The sequence below is a fragment of the Electrophorus electricus genome, chromosome 2, assembly GCF_013358815.1.
Source record: "Electrophorus electricus isolate fEleEle1 chromosome 2, fEleEle1.pri, whole genome shotgun sequence".
Lineage (NCBI taxonomy): Eukaryota > Metazoa > Chordata > Actinopteri > Gymnotiformes > Gymnotidae > Electrophorus > Electrophorus electricus.
The window spans coordinates 28,745,960-28,757,816 of record NC_049536.1 but is presented as its reverse complement, the minus strand read 5'-3'; the positions used below and the strand labels follow the sequence as shown (position 1 = coordinate 28,757,816).

General features: G+C 45.3%; 1 protein-coding gene across 2 annotated transcripts; it reads left to right on the top strand.

The window, feature by feature from the left end:
- Positions 1-2,311: 2,311 nt before the first annotated feature.
- zc3h15 (zinc finger CCCH-type containing 15) lies at positions 2,312-9,468 on the top strand. Of its 2 annotated transcripts, none has more exons than XM_027028167.2 (10): positions 2,312-3,672; positions 4,473-4,580; positions 4,687-4,795; positions 4,957-5,109; positions 5,235-5,326; positions 5,505-5,690; positions 6,059-6,205; positions 6,598-6,714; positions 8,028-8,163; positions 8,409-9,468. In XM_027028167.2, exons 1-10 carry the CDS (start codon positions 3,598-3,600, stop codon positions 8,594-8,596), a joined length of 1,311 nt encoding a protein of 436 aa, XP_026883968.2. In that variant the 5' UTR covers positions 2,312-3,597; the 3' UTR covers positions 8,597-9,468. The 2 variants fall into 2 exon arrangements, with proteins under 2 accessions (XP_026883968.2, XP_026883969.2); XM_027028168.2 differs by having other exon boundaries at positions 2,314-3,672; positions 4,473-4,574.
- The last annotated feature ends 2,389 nt before the right edge of the window (positions 9,469-11,857 follow it).

The following is an 11,857-nucleotide window of genomic DNA, read 5'->3' as shown; positions in this document are numbered from 1 at the left end:
GTGATTAAAGAGGCTTGCAGATAAGCGGCCAGGCGTTGGGTCTGAGCACATGTTAATTCAGCCTACTGCCGCCTGCAGAATTTACAGATGCACCTCTGCAGTGAAAAGATCTGCAGAGAAGATTAAAATGCACCATGCAGTTCTGCGTAACTAACAAGAAACAAATACATATTCTATAACTGTGCTATAGTGACCCGTGATGTTCTCTCATATAGTATGAAATTTAGCATAAACCTGACACATTTAATTATAGCTGAGCATTAGTGGAGACCCAGTGTAGGCTACAGCTGTTCTGCCATTCTGTGCTTGCTAATTGTGAGTGGAATGTTCTGGCCCCTGACCCAATGATAATTTATTAAAAAGTTAAAAAGCTTTACACACACTGCCCCCTAGTGGAAATATAGAAAAATAATATGTGAGCCTATTGCTGTGTTTGTCGGTTATTTGCCGCTGTTTCTTGGCACACAGAAATCCACACCTGAAGCCCAGAACACATCTCAGTGCCAAACGCAGGTTTATATCCCCTAAGATCAAAGCCCAGATTTGGTACTACAACCAAATTTCAGATCTAAACCAATCTACAAAACTCGAACCACTCTATATACTACACACAATGTAATTCACTTCCTCCAGCTGGTCTATGAATTTTTATTCTGGCTGTGTGGTATTGATATTGAGAATCTTATATGATTTCAGCAGAGCAGCTGTTTGATGGTGAGGGGGTGAGGAGGTGAAGAGCATATCCAGTAAGATATGTGCATAAGTAGTTAGGACACTACAAAACTATACCTTGCAGGTAGTGTTGTAACTAGAATCTTATGGGCCCAGTGCAAAAAAAAAAATATCAGTGGGCATGCCATCCCAACACTTAATATAGTTCAAATACACCCTTCCCATAATTCAGATTCCCCTTCTGTGAAGTCGAAGAGGCTTTCTCACTTTATATTCCATTTTTCATTAATCATAGTTACTAATAAGAATATTGCTGCATGTGTTGAGTCAGCAGAAAGATAGTACAGGCCCAAAACACCTGAGGAGTCTCAGCACACACCTGAGTCTCAGCAAACTTCTGAGGAGTCTCAGCAGCAACAAACAGGTTCTTCCATTGAAAGGTGACAGTCAACCAAATAGGTTTCTAAAGCTTAGACAGTCTAACTGTCACTTCTCCATGAAGCAGCAAGCACACACAACAAATCATCTTAAATGAAGATTTCTAAACACAGCCTACTTAAAACTGCATTAGAAAACTGCAGCACCAGTACACATCACTGTAGTTGTGTCTGCATAATCATGGAGGCCCTGAATGTCTTGAGGTGTTTCTGACTGTGCACAACTAGGTTGCAACTGAATAGTGTAATCCTGATCTTAATCTCCGGAAAGCCATCACCATCACCACTATAGCACAGTGAGGAGGAAACTGGAGAGAGGAGGGAGATAGTGAGAGGGAGAGAGAGGGGGCGAGAGAGAAATGGAGGGAGGAAGAGAGAGAGAGAGTTAATGATGGCTACCTACAGCCGGGTGTCCATTTGAGATTAGACAGTATACATCAACCAGACAAGGGGAACACATTTGGCTGATGTTGATAAATCAGATGATGAGCTAATGATGCCCCTCTGGGGCTCCTTCCTCTCCGTTTAGAGCTGTGCTCATCTTCCAGTACATCTGACACGGGCCTCTGCCCATCTCATATATGACATGTGTTTTAATCAAACATAAAGTGCGCTGAGGCGAGATAGCAGTGTGATTTCAGTGGCTGATGATCTGATTATCTGATGATCTGATCCTTTTACAGACGTGGAAGTCCGGACAAGTCCCAGCTCTCCGGAATTTCTTAGTGATGTTTAAATCCTGCAACATGTGGCATTTTTCTGTGGAACACAGGATGGGTTTGACTGGCCGTGTGCAAAAAAAGAACACCAAGTGCAGATTCGTCATTTATCTGTTACTTGATTCAGCAATATTTGTACATATTAATAATTAAAACATATTATCCAGAAAAAAATGTTTTCCAAAAGGTTCACAGTAAGGTTCAACTCCACCTTGCTGAGGCTTGTGTGGGTCAGCAGCCTTCCATGAAAAGAAGAGATGTATGTAACATGGGGCCCACCCAATCTATACCTCAGTTATATTTGAAAATGGTTGCATAAATAATGCAAGTGCATGTGTAAATGTGGCCTATATTAAAAAGACACAGTCAGACAGGACACAGACAGGACACATACAGGACACCTGTGAAAGCAAACGATGTACACAGGATACCAAAATTCTGTCAACTGCAACACCTGCCAAAAATGCATTTTAATAAGTAATGTAATTTAAAATTTAGATTGTGGCAGTCTAGTTTCTAAGTAAATATATGTAAAAGCAGACACTGACAACACATTAAAACTGTAATGTTTACATTTACATTTTCAGTCATGTTACAGAGGAAGGTGAGTGTACTGTTAGAAGTCTTAGACAAGGACTCTTACTTACAGGGCACTTCCCTAGACAGAGAGCAAGTACTGTTACCCACTGCAAAACACCAACCAGTAATGTGAGGATTAAAAGGAATGGTTCCTTTCAATTTAATGACTTTTAAAGTAAAATTGTGTCTGGAAATTATGTTATTGTTTTGTGTGAGTCTAACACCCAAGGCTAAATTAGACCATAAAACGATGCTTACCGACATTGGGAGAAAGAGTGGTACAATGTTCTAGCAGACCTTCAATATATTCTAAACAATAAATGTAAGATTTCAGTACTGGAGCACTGAGTTTTTACAAACTCTCAGAGACGTGAAGTCCACACCAGTGCTGGTGCACATTAGTCTCAGTCTCCAGTTTCCAGTCTCAGAGATGTGAAGTCCACACCAGTGCTGGTGCACATTAGTCTCCAGTCTCGGAGATGTGAAGTCCACACCAGTGCTGGAGCACATTAGTCTTAATCTCTAGTCTCTGAGATGCAAAGTCCACGCCAGTGCTGGAGCAGGTTAGTCTCCAGTCTCCAGTCTCAGAGACGTGAAGTCCACGCCAGTGCTGGAGCACATTAGTCTCCAGTTTCCAGTCTCAGAGACGTGAAGTCCACACCAGTGCTGGAGCACATTAGTCTCCAGTCTCAGAAACGTGAAGTCCTCGTCAGTGCTGGAGCATGTTAGTCTCCAGTCTCCAGTCTCAGAGACGTGAAGTCCACGCAAGTCTCGGAGATGTGAAGTCCACACCAGCGATGGAGCACATTAGTCTTAATCTCTAGTCTCAGAGATGCAAAGTCCACGCCAGTGCTGGAGCAGGTTAGTCTCCAGTCTCCAGTCTCAGAGATGCAAAGTCCACGCCAGTGCTGGAGCACGTTAGTCTCCAGTCTCAGAGACGTGAAGTCCACGCCAGTGCTGGAGCAGGTTAGTCTCCAGTCTCAGAGACGCGAAGTCCACGCCAGTGCTGGAGCACATTACTCTTAATCTCCAGTCTCAGAGACGCGAAGTCCAAGCCAGTGTTGGAGCGCGTTAGTCCTGTCCCACAATGCCGTGCGACTTTAAGGCTGCTGTTTCGGACCGCACAGCGTTACCGTGTTGCTGAGAGCGGATTCGGACTGGGGTGTTTAGATTAGCAGATCTCCACCGATATGCCTCCGAAGAAACCGGCACAACCTACAGGTAGTAAGAAAACACAAGAGAAGAAGAAAGAAAAGATCATTGAAGTGAGTAGTGGAGACGGCTGTACACGTCCACCAGGGTAGCGTTAGCCCGTTCCTCCAACATGCTGAACTTTTGGCCTAGTAGCTAGTTAGCTAAGGCTAACACTAATGCTACCGGCCCTGCTGTTGCTACCAGTGCTATCGTAATACTAGCTTGGTGCTAACATTTGCCTCACGGAGTTGGTCCGCTAGCTAGTAACGGTGGAGGAGCTAACTCAACTTAAGTAGTGTCAGATAAATGACGGCGACATCTGATGAATGAAAAATAACGCCGCGACACCTGATAAGCCTAACACGGCGCTACAACGATGTTAACGGATGCGCTGTTCAACCTCCTGTCGCTTTGCATGGCTGATTAACACAGCTAGCTGACGCTAGTTAGCCCGCTCAGCTAACGTGGACGTTGGCGTTTCCAGACGTGTGCCAGTTAGTTAGGGTAGCTAGGCTAGCTACTACATGAAAACTTATTTATGTCCAGCTAACCTAGATTAGCTGGATAGGTTGACGCTGTAAAGTTAGTTTAAGTGTGCAATGTGCTGAACGTGGTGTAGCTGGAGATTTAGCTAGCTGCTTCAGTGGTGACAAAAAGTACCCTTTGGCCTGCTTGGTCTGAACGCCGGCTAACTCGGTGAGGGCTGGCTACAGCACGCTATTAGCTGTTATCCATTCTGCAATACGTGGTTAACCTAAATACAGCCCATCGTTAACAATGACGTGCGTTTTGAATGAGATTTTGTCATGCAAAGATGTTCACTGGCATCCAGCTGTAACACTCTGTGTGTGTGTGTGTGTGTGTGTGCCAGGATAAGACTTTTGGACTTAAGAACAAAAAGGGAGCCAAGCAACAGAAGTTCATCAAAACGGTCACACAGCAAGTGAAATATGGGCAGCAGAATGCGCGGCAGGTAAAGGTCTGGACTCATCGCTACTGCTCTCAGTACGGGCGCCCAGCCCTGACCGATTAGCCATGCTGCTTCTGCCCTCCTGTGAACTATTCGTCTCGTCCTGTCATCCCAGATTGCTGCAGCGGAAGCTGAAAAATGCAAGAAAGCTGACAAGAAGAAGGAGTTGTCGGAGCTGAATGAACTGTTCAAGCCTGTGGTGGCAGCGCAGAAAGTCAGTAAAGGTATCTGGAGTAGACCTAATCTAGAGTAGAGCCTGGAATAGAGTTAAGATCCTCTGATGCACAGTGGAATCTGGAGCATGCTAGGCATCGTGGTGCTAGGATGCTGGAGTGCTCTGTCCTCACTCTTGGGCATCTGTGTTGGTTTTCTTTCTTTTCTACAGGTGTCGACCCAAAGTCGGTGCTGTGTGCGTTCTTTAAGCAAGGCCAATGCACCAAAGGTGACAAATGCAAGTTCTCCCATGACATGACGCTGGACAGGAAGGGCGAGAAGCGCAGCATGTACGTGGACGGCCGAGATGAGGATCTGGAGAAAGGTGCGCCTCAGCGCTTCTGTCTTGCTCTCTGTACTCGTCTCGCTCTCCACATACGGCACAGGTTTCAGGTGCAAGTCGTAGCGAGTATTCTGTTTATTTTTGTTTATTTCGTTTTGAATGTGCAGATACCATGGAAAACTGGGATGAGAAGAAACTTGAGGAAGTCGTGAACAAAAAGCACGGAGAGGCGGAGAAGAAGAAGGCCAAAACTCAGATCGTACGTTTCCATCACGAATGTCCAAATATAAATATCTTCATAGTTTCATATTAATATACTTCAATCAGGAATATCTGTAAAAATTGTAATATCTGAGGTGTTTTTCCAAGTGGAAAACCCGCCAGCTTTGCAGACCAAACTCATCCGCCTGCCTGTGACCGTCGTTCATGTTTCACAGGTCTGCAAATATTTTCTGGATGCCATTGAAAATAACAAATACGGCTGGTTCTGGGTTTGTCCTGGTGGAGGCGACAGCTGCATGTACCGCCACGCGTTGCCCGTCGGCTTTGTTCTGAAGAAAGATAAAAAGAAGGAGGAGAATGAAGAGGAGCAGATCTCCCTGGAGGAGCTGATCGAGAATGAGGTGTGTGGAGAGACCAGGGGGCGAAGGAGTTAACCGCACTCGGCTTATGTGGAGAAAACGTGTGTGCATGTGTGTTTACGCCTACATTACGCTTATGTGTGTTGGGGGTGGGGGGTGCACGGTGTGTGTGTGCGCTTGTACTGGCAAGGTAAGGGAGTCCAGTTTTCACACATCACTTATGCACAAACAGCAGAACTGCAAACAGTTAATCTGTGGCGCTTATCTTAAAATCTGTTTAACGGTTAATCTGTTCAGTTTGCTTGTGGCGGCTTGTATTTCTTCACGAAGTGTGAACTAGCATCAGCGTAAACTAGCATCAGCCCTTATGACACTTGGTTGATATTTCATCTGTCCTTGTGTTGCCGTAGCGATCTGCCCTGGGAGCAAATGTCACCCGTATCACCCTGGAAACCTTCCTGGCCTGGAAGAAACGTAAGAGGCAGGAGAAGCTGGCGAAGGCTGAACAGGACATGGAGAGGAAGAAAGCAGAATTTAAAGCCGGCAGGTCTCTCGGCGTGAGTTCAGTCTGTCTGCCTTTTGCCTCTTATAAACACACACACACACCCTGTAGAGAGGCCACCTGGTGAGTTATAGTCCCAACAGTAATGAATTACTGTCAGAAAGTATCTTTGAACTAGCAAGTGTGGCTTTTGTAACAGCACACATTGACCACAGGGTGGTAGCAAAGGGCAGAACAGGGTGGCTTCATGGCTGTGTCCTTTTATAGACAACTTCCTGCTCTCTCAGTCAGTGTTTGGACCCACTGAGTAACCTGCCCTAAATTCCCTGTGGGTGTGTCAGTCCTGCTTGTAGCAGTTTGTTTCATGATGTAAGTGTCTAATGCCTTCATTAAGATGTGGTGTGACCTGGAGACACCTGATGTTTTGATTCCTGCCCCGTGAACCAGGTGAGCGGGCGGGAGGTGTTTGAGTTCCGGCCTGAGCTAGTCAATGACGACGACGAGGAGGCAGACGATACCAAATATGATGGAGAGGACGAGGAGGACGAAGACATGTCTCAGGAGGTGAGGTTACACTCTCAGGAGGCAAGGTTACTAGTGAACACAACCACTTCTACCCATCAGCAAGTTTATAGGGAAAATTCATGTTTTCATGCCTGTGATGAACTGGTTGATTAACAACATCTCAGGAGTTCACCTCCACATCCTGAGCTTTTGTTTGTCTGTCTATAGTCCAACGTAAACAGTTGTATTTCAGTTTCATAAATTGCCTTTTTGGTTAGTAGACTTACCACATGATGACTGTAAGTCTTGTTTTATCCCTTAAAAAAAACATGTTTACCAGTAGATGTGGTTGTCATATATTTACATGTTCATGCACGGGACAGTTTGACGTCAGTCATGTGCATGGTCCTCCCATGGCTGCTTTGGGAGACCATGTGGCTTCTCACTGTCTGGGTTCCTCACACATGTTCACGAAGTGCTGAGCAGAACTGCCGTTCTCCAGAGGTTCACAGAACAGCTGCTGTAGTCACCCTGATCAGTAGGGCTGTGTGTGTCCACAGAGAGAAACACACAGCCATGCAGTACTGAGAAGGACCAGCGGACCACTGTACTACACAGTAATGTCATGGCGGCAGGAATATTCTGTCCTGTCCCGTCTACCTGTGGACTGTTTTTAACTTCTGTCTTTTCAGTTAAAATGGTTTAAATTAAATTTAGATTTTGTCTTGGTGCTAAGAGTAAAATAGTCAGATTTTATGATTTTAAGTGTGTCTTTGTTTTTTGTTTGTTTTTTAAGATGGTCGAACACGGTAGTTGTGACATTGTCTCACGTTTGTAAAGGTCTGTAATGGCCTGGGAGTGTTCTGTTCCACATGGCCATAAGCTGCTATGTGATCAGACCGTTTGAGAAGTGGTGTTTTGGTCACAATATGAGGTCCCTAACACTCGTCAGCTACCCCTTAGGAAGTGGGAGCAGGGACATGAGCTACTGGTCATCCAAGGGGTCACCGTGGCCACTCGAGAGGTTTTGTTAGTGATGGTTTAGGTTGACCTTCCTGGTACTGTGCAGTCTTCACCAGGGTGATGGAGATGAACCTTACTGATGTTAGTACGTTTGGTGTGCTCCTCAATGCCATGTGTAAATAAATTAAAAAATATATAAAAGCTAGCTTGACATGTTAAAATGTGACTGACCTTTATTACATATCAGACACTACAGTGAGGTGTTCCAGCAAACTCCCATGTTAAAAAAAGATCGCTTCCTTCAGACCTCGCTGTTACCATGGGTGTGAATGATGCATGATGGGTAATGGGTTATGTAGAGTTCCTGCCGTTCAGTTCTGATCTCTCTCTCCCGTGTGGTGGCACTACAGGTTTCTGAGGAGGATGAGGCCTGTCAGGACATCGACATTGGCAGGTTCATCCCTAAAGAGGTGGAAAACACAGGGATAACGGTGGCGTCAGCAGACCGCTTCACTTCCAGAGTCCCGCCTGCTAGCCAGATGGACGGTGAGTGGACCTGGGGTCAGTCCACCGTGGAAGCAGGACTTTTCTCCCGGATCAGGCAGCGTTACAACAGACTGAGCAGTGCTGTGCCCTCTCCCTCTGTTTCTTAACCTGCCATGAGCAGAATGCTCCGAGTCCCATCTTAACAACACTTAGCAACGCTGTGTTTACGTTAGATTAGAGCTGGTGAATTTTGACAGGCCTCAAGCGTGTGGTGTTGTGATGCTCTTCGGTTCCCATGTCTACAGACCAGAAGCTGAGCGAGGCATCGGGAGGGACGGAGAACGGAGAACACGAGGACCACACGCTCGGAGACGGGGAAGACAGCAGCACGGGCGAGGAACCAGAGGACGTGCCTGTAGATGAGAACCTCTTCACGGGGGAGGACCTGGATGAACTGGAGGAGGAGCTTAACACACTGGATCTGGAGGAGTAGAGTCCGGGAGCCCCGCCCACCCTCCATGAACTTCATGAAGCTTGAAGAGTGATGGTGTTTGTCATGAATGTCCACCACCCAGACTGCCATAAAGAGGCCGTGACCGCCGCGCTGACCCAGCCCCCTCTCGCAGCTCTGCGGAAGGGGCAGGAAGCAACAGCCCTGATGTTCAGCTCTTCCACAGATCTGACACCCCCCCCCCCTTTTTTTTGGGGGGGGGAATTTTTTCTTTCCCCTCTTCCTTTCTGTCCCATGACCAGCACAGGCAGACAGTAGAATTGCATTTGGATTCTCCTGGTTTATCTTGAGCCTTTAAAGATTAATGGTGCAAATATGTTCAAAATAAAATATTTATTAGGCCACCGATTCTATACTTTTATGCTCGTTGAATCTGGTTTTAAAGTGCATTGGTAACATTAAAATCAATCCTGCTGTTAATTTACTTGAGATTTTGGCTCTGCTGAAATGTAAGACATTGAACTCTCCTGTGTCCTCTCCTGTCCTTTACTGAAACATGTCTGATCAACACAGTACTGTTACTGAACTGAATCAACGACTGCCTGGGTTTTCGTTCTGTATAAGGTATTGAATGTGTTGACATTTCTTGCTTGACTTCACATGTCGTCATCGCAGTGAAGTGTCCGCATCAGGTGTGCACAGAGCAAACGTGGGCGAGACTGATCGTCTGGAGTCTGATGTGAAGTTTGAGGAGACGTTCGATTTGCTGTTCCGTGTTTTGTCTTTTCTGGAGGAAATGTTTAAGGGACAAGACGGGCTCGTGAGAGGGTGTCTGTCTCGGCCTTCTGTTTTAACTTCCTTCTCAACTCATGCCAAGACATCATGTAAATAAAAGCATATCAGAGACTGAGAGATTTTTTGTGGTAATAGTTTTGTCTTCAGTTGCATGCTTGAATTACATAGTTAAGGCAAATTTAATCCAGCCTGCATTCCAGATTAAGAATTTTACAAGGATTTGCTGAAATTCTCTGGATGTTTACTGCAAAGAGAACACGCACTCTCCACAGCCCTGCTGTGCTCCCAGGGCATGATGGGACATGTGTGAGGGGTGTATGGGCAGGTCCTGCCTCCTGCAGCACAGCTCTTGAACCGCCCTGTCACTCTCCCCAATCCTGTGCTCCCGGGGCATGATGGGACGTGTCATAGGAGCAGGTCCTGATCTCTGTTCATGGGAATGTTTATATGGCTTCTGGGTTTATCTGGCCTTCTCAGAGTCCCTCAGACTTCAGCTACAGTGTGATTGTGGGACCTCATGTGAGCTCAGTGCACTTTTAATATGACACTGAACAAACAAGAAAATAAAGCAATGTTAAGGCAGAGTGATAATTCTCTGGGATGTGTTCTCATACTAATGCCATCACCCACTCTTACTAAGTGCTTGGCTGTGTTCTGTGATCTGAATGGAGGTCTTTGACCTGACTGGGACCACACTACCTGCAGTAACCTGGCTCTTCAGGCCTCAGGACTGTACTTGACACGGCTTTGCTTTTCTCTGAGCTACAGGTGGCTTATCCGGTTACTTTGTTGTATTTATTCTTCTCTGTGGAACAGAAGATTGGAGGTCATATTCTGAATGCTCCGTGTCTGACCTCTTGAGGAAGAAAGGGTTTGGTGTAATCCTGATTAGAGTGTTTCCCATCAAGCCTCTGTCTCTCTGCTCTGGGTGTTCCTGGGATGTACTGAAACACTGATCCATGCTCACAGACACGCTTACTCAGCCCGCCCTTCACTGACCTCACTTGTTAGCGGTCAGTACTCGCACAAAAGACTACTTGTTCTCCACAGAAACTGAAATGCCTGTTCCATGAGGACTTTGGCACTTTGATTTCCTGTCCGTGTGAGTATTTCACGGCAACGAGTGCGAGTTTTGCCACCAGTAGATGTGGAACACTAAACGCTTACACTTCGTGTTCAACTAGCCAAGGGGGGAAGGTTAGATTCTTCAAGCCATGACAACTCCCCCTTGGATTAACTCAGACATAAAAGGGTTTGTAAATGGTTAGCACTGTGCTGTGTTTTTTCGCACACACTCCGGTCCTAAAGCCGGAGGCAGAGGCGAGTCCAAGCCTGGTTAAAGTGATGAGTCGTTACGAGGACAGTCATACTGTCTGGGCTGGTGGATCAGCGCAGGGTTAAGAGAATGAACTATGATCCACGAATAATAAAAACAACGTGTAAAGACGAACTATAGTCTCGGAATAATAATGTTTAAAATGAACTATGGTCTCCGATAATAACGTGTAAAATGAACTATGGTCTCTGATAATAACGTGTAAAACGAACTATGGTCTCCAATAACGTGTAAAATGAATTATGGTCTCCGATAATAACGTGTAAAATGAACCATGGTCTCCGATAATAACGTGTAAAACGAACCATGGTCTCCGATAATAACGTGTAAAATGAACTATGGTCTCCGATAATAACGTGTAAAACGAACTATGGTCTCCGATAATAACGTGTAAAATTAACTATGGTCTCCGATAATAACGTGTAAAATGAACCATGGTCTCCGATAATAACGTGTAAAACGAACCATGGTCTCCGATAATAACGTGTAAAATGAACTATGGTCTCTGATAATAACGTGTAAAACGAACCATGGTCTCCGATAATAACGTGTAAAATTAACTATGGTCTCCGATAATAACGTGTAAAATGAACCATGGTCTCCGATAATAACGTGTAAAACGAACCATGGTCTCTGATAATAACGTGTAAAATGAACCATGGTCTCCGATAATAACGTGTAAAACGAACCATGGTCTCCGATAATAACGTGTAAAATGAACCATGGTCTCCGATAATAACGTGTAAAATGAACTATGGTCTCTGATAATAACGTCTTGATGTTGATACCTACTGACATGAACCATTTTGTGTTACACAGTAATGCAGTCTTGGCCAATGTTCAGGTAATCTGCAGTATTTGTAATCCATTTACGGAAATGTATTGTGTAATCAACACTATGCATCTACATTTACATTCCCAGATACATAAACCTATGAAGAAACCTAAAACACAATGCCATCGTTTCCAAGTGCATCGTTGTGGTCGAGTCGTAGGCTTTATTTGCGGCAGACGCTCTGTTTTTTCCCTTACAGCTTTATCTTATATGCTAATGCAAACTTTTAATCAGGATCAAAACGGCTGCGTGGGAAGCACCTACTCATGTCTTTCTCGGAGTTCACGGAAGTGCCGATTACGTCGGTTAGCGTCCACTTCCTGTTGGGATGGTCCCT

What these genes read in the sequence shown, in the direction of transcription:
- zc3h15 (XM_027028167.2), top strand. Translation starts at nt 3,598, where the DNA reads ATGCCTCCGAAGAAACCGGCACAACCTACAGGTAGTAAGAAAACACAA. An exon ending in AGCGCAGAAAGTCAGTAAAG is followed by an intron (nt 4,796 to 4,956) that starts GTATCTGGAGTA and finishes TCTTTTCTACAG; the next exon opens with GTGTCGACCCAAAGTCGGTG. An exon ending in AAGCCGGCAGGTCTCTCGGC is followed by an intron (nt 6,206 to 6,597) that starts GTGAGTTCAGTC and finishes CCCGTGAACCAG; the next exon opens with GTGAGCGGGCGGGAGGTGTT.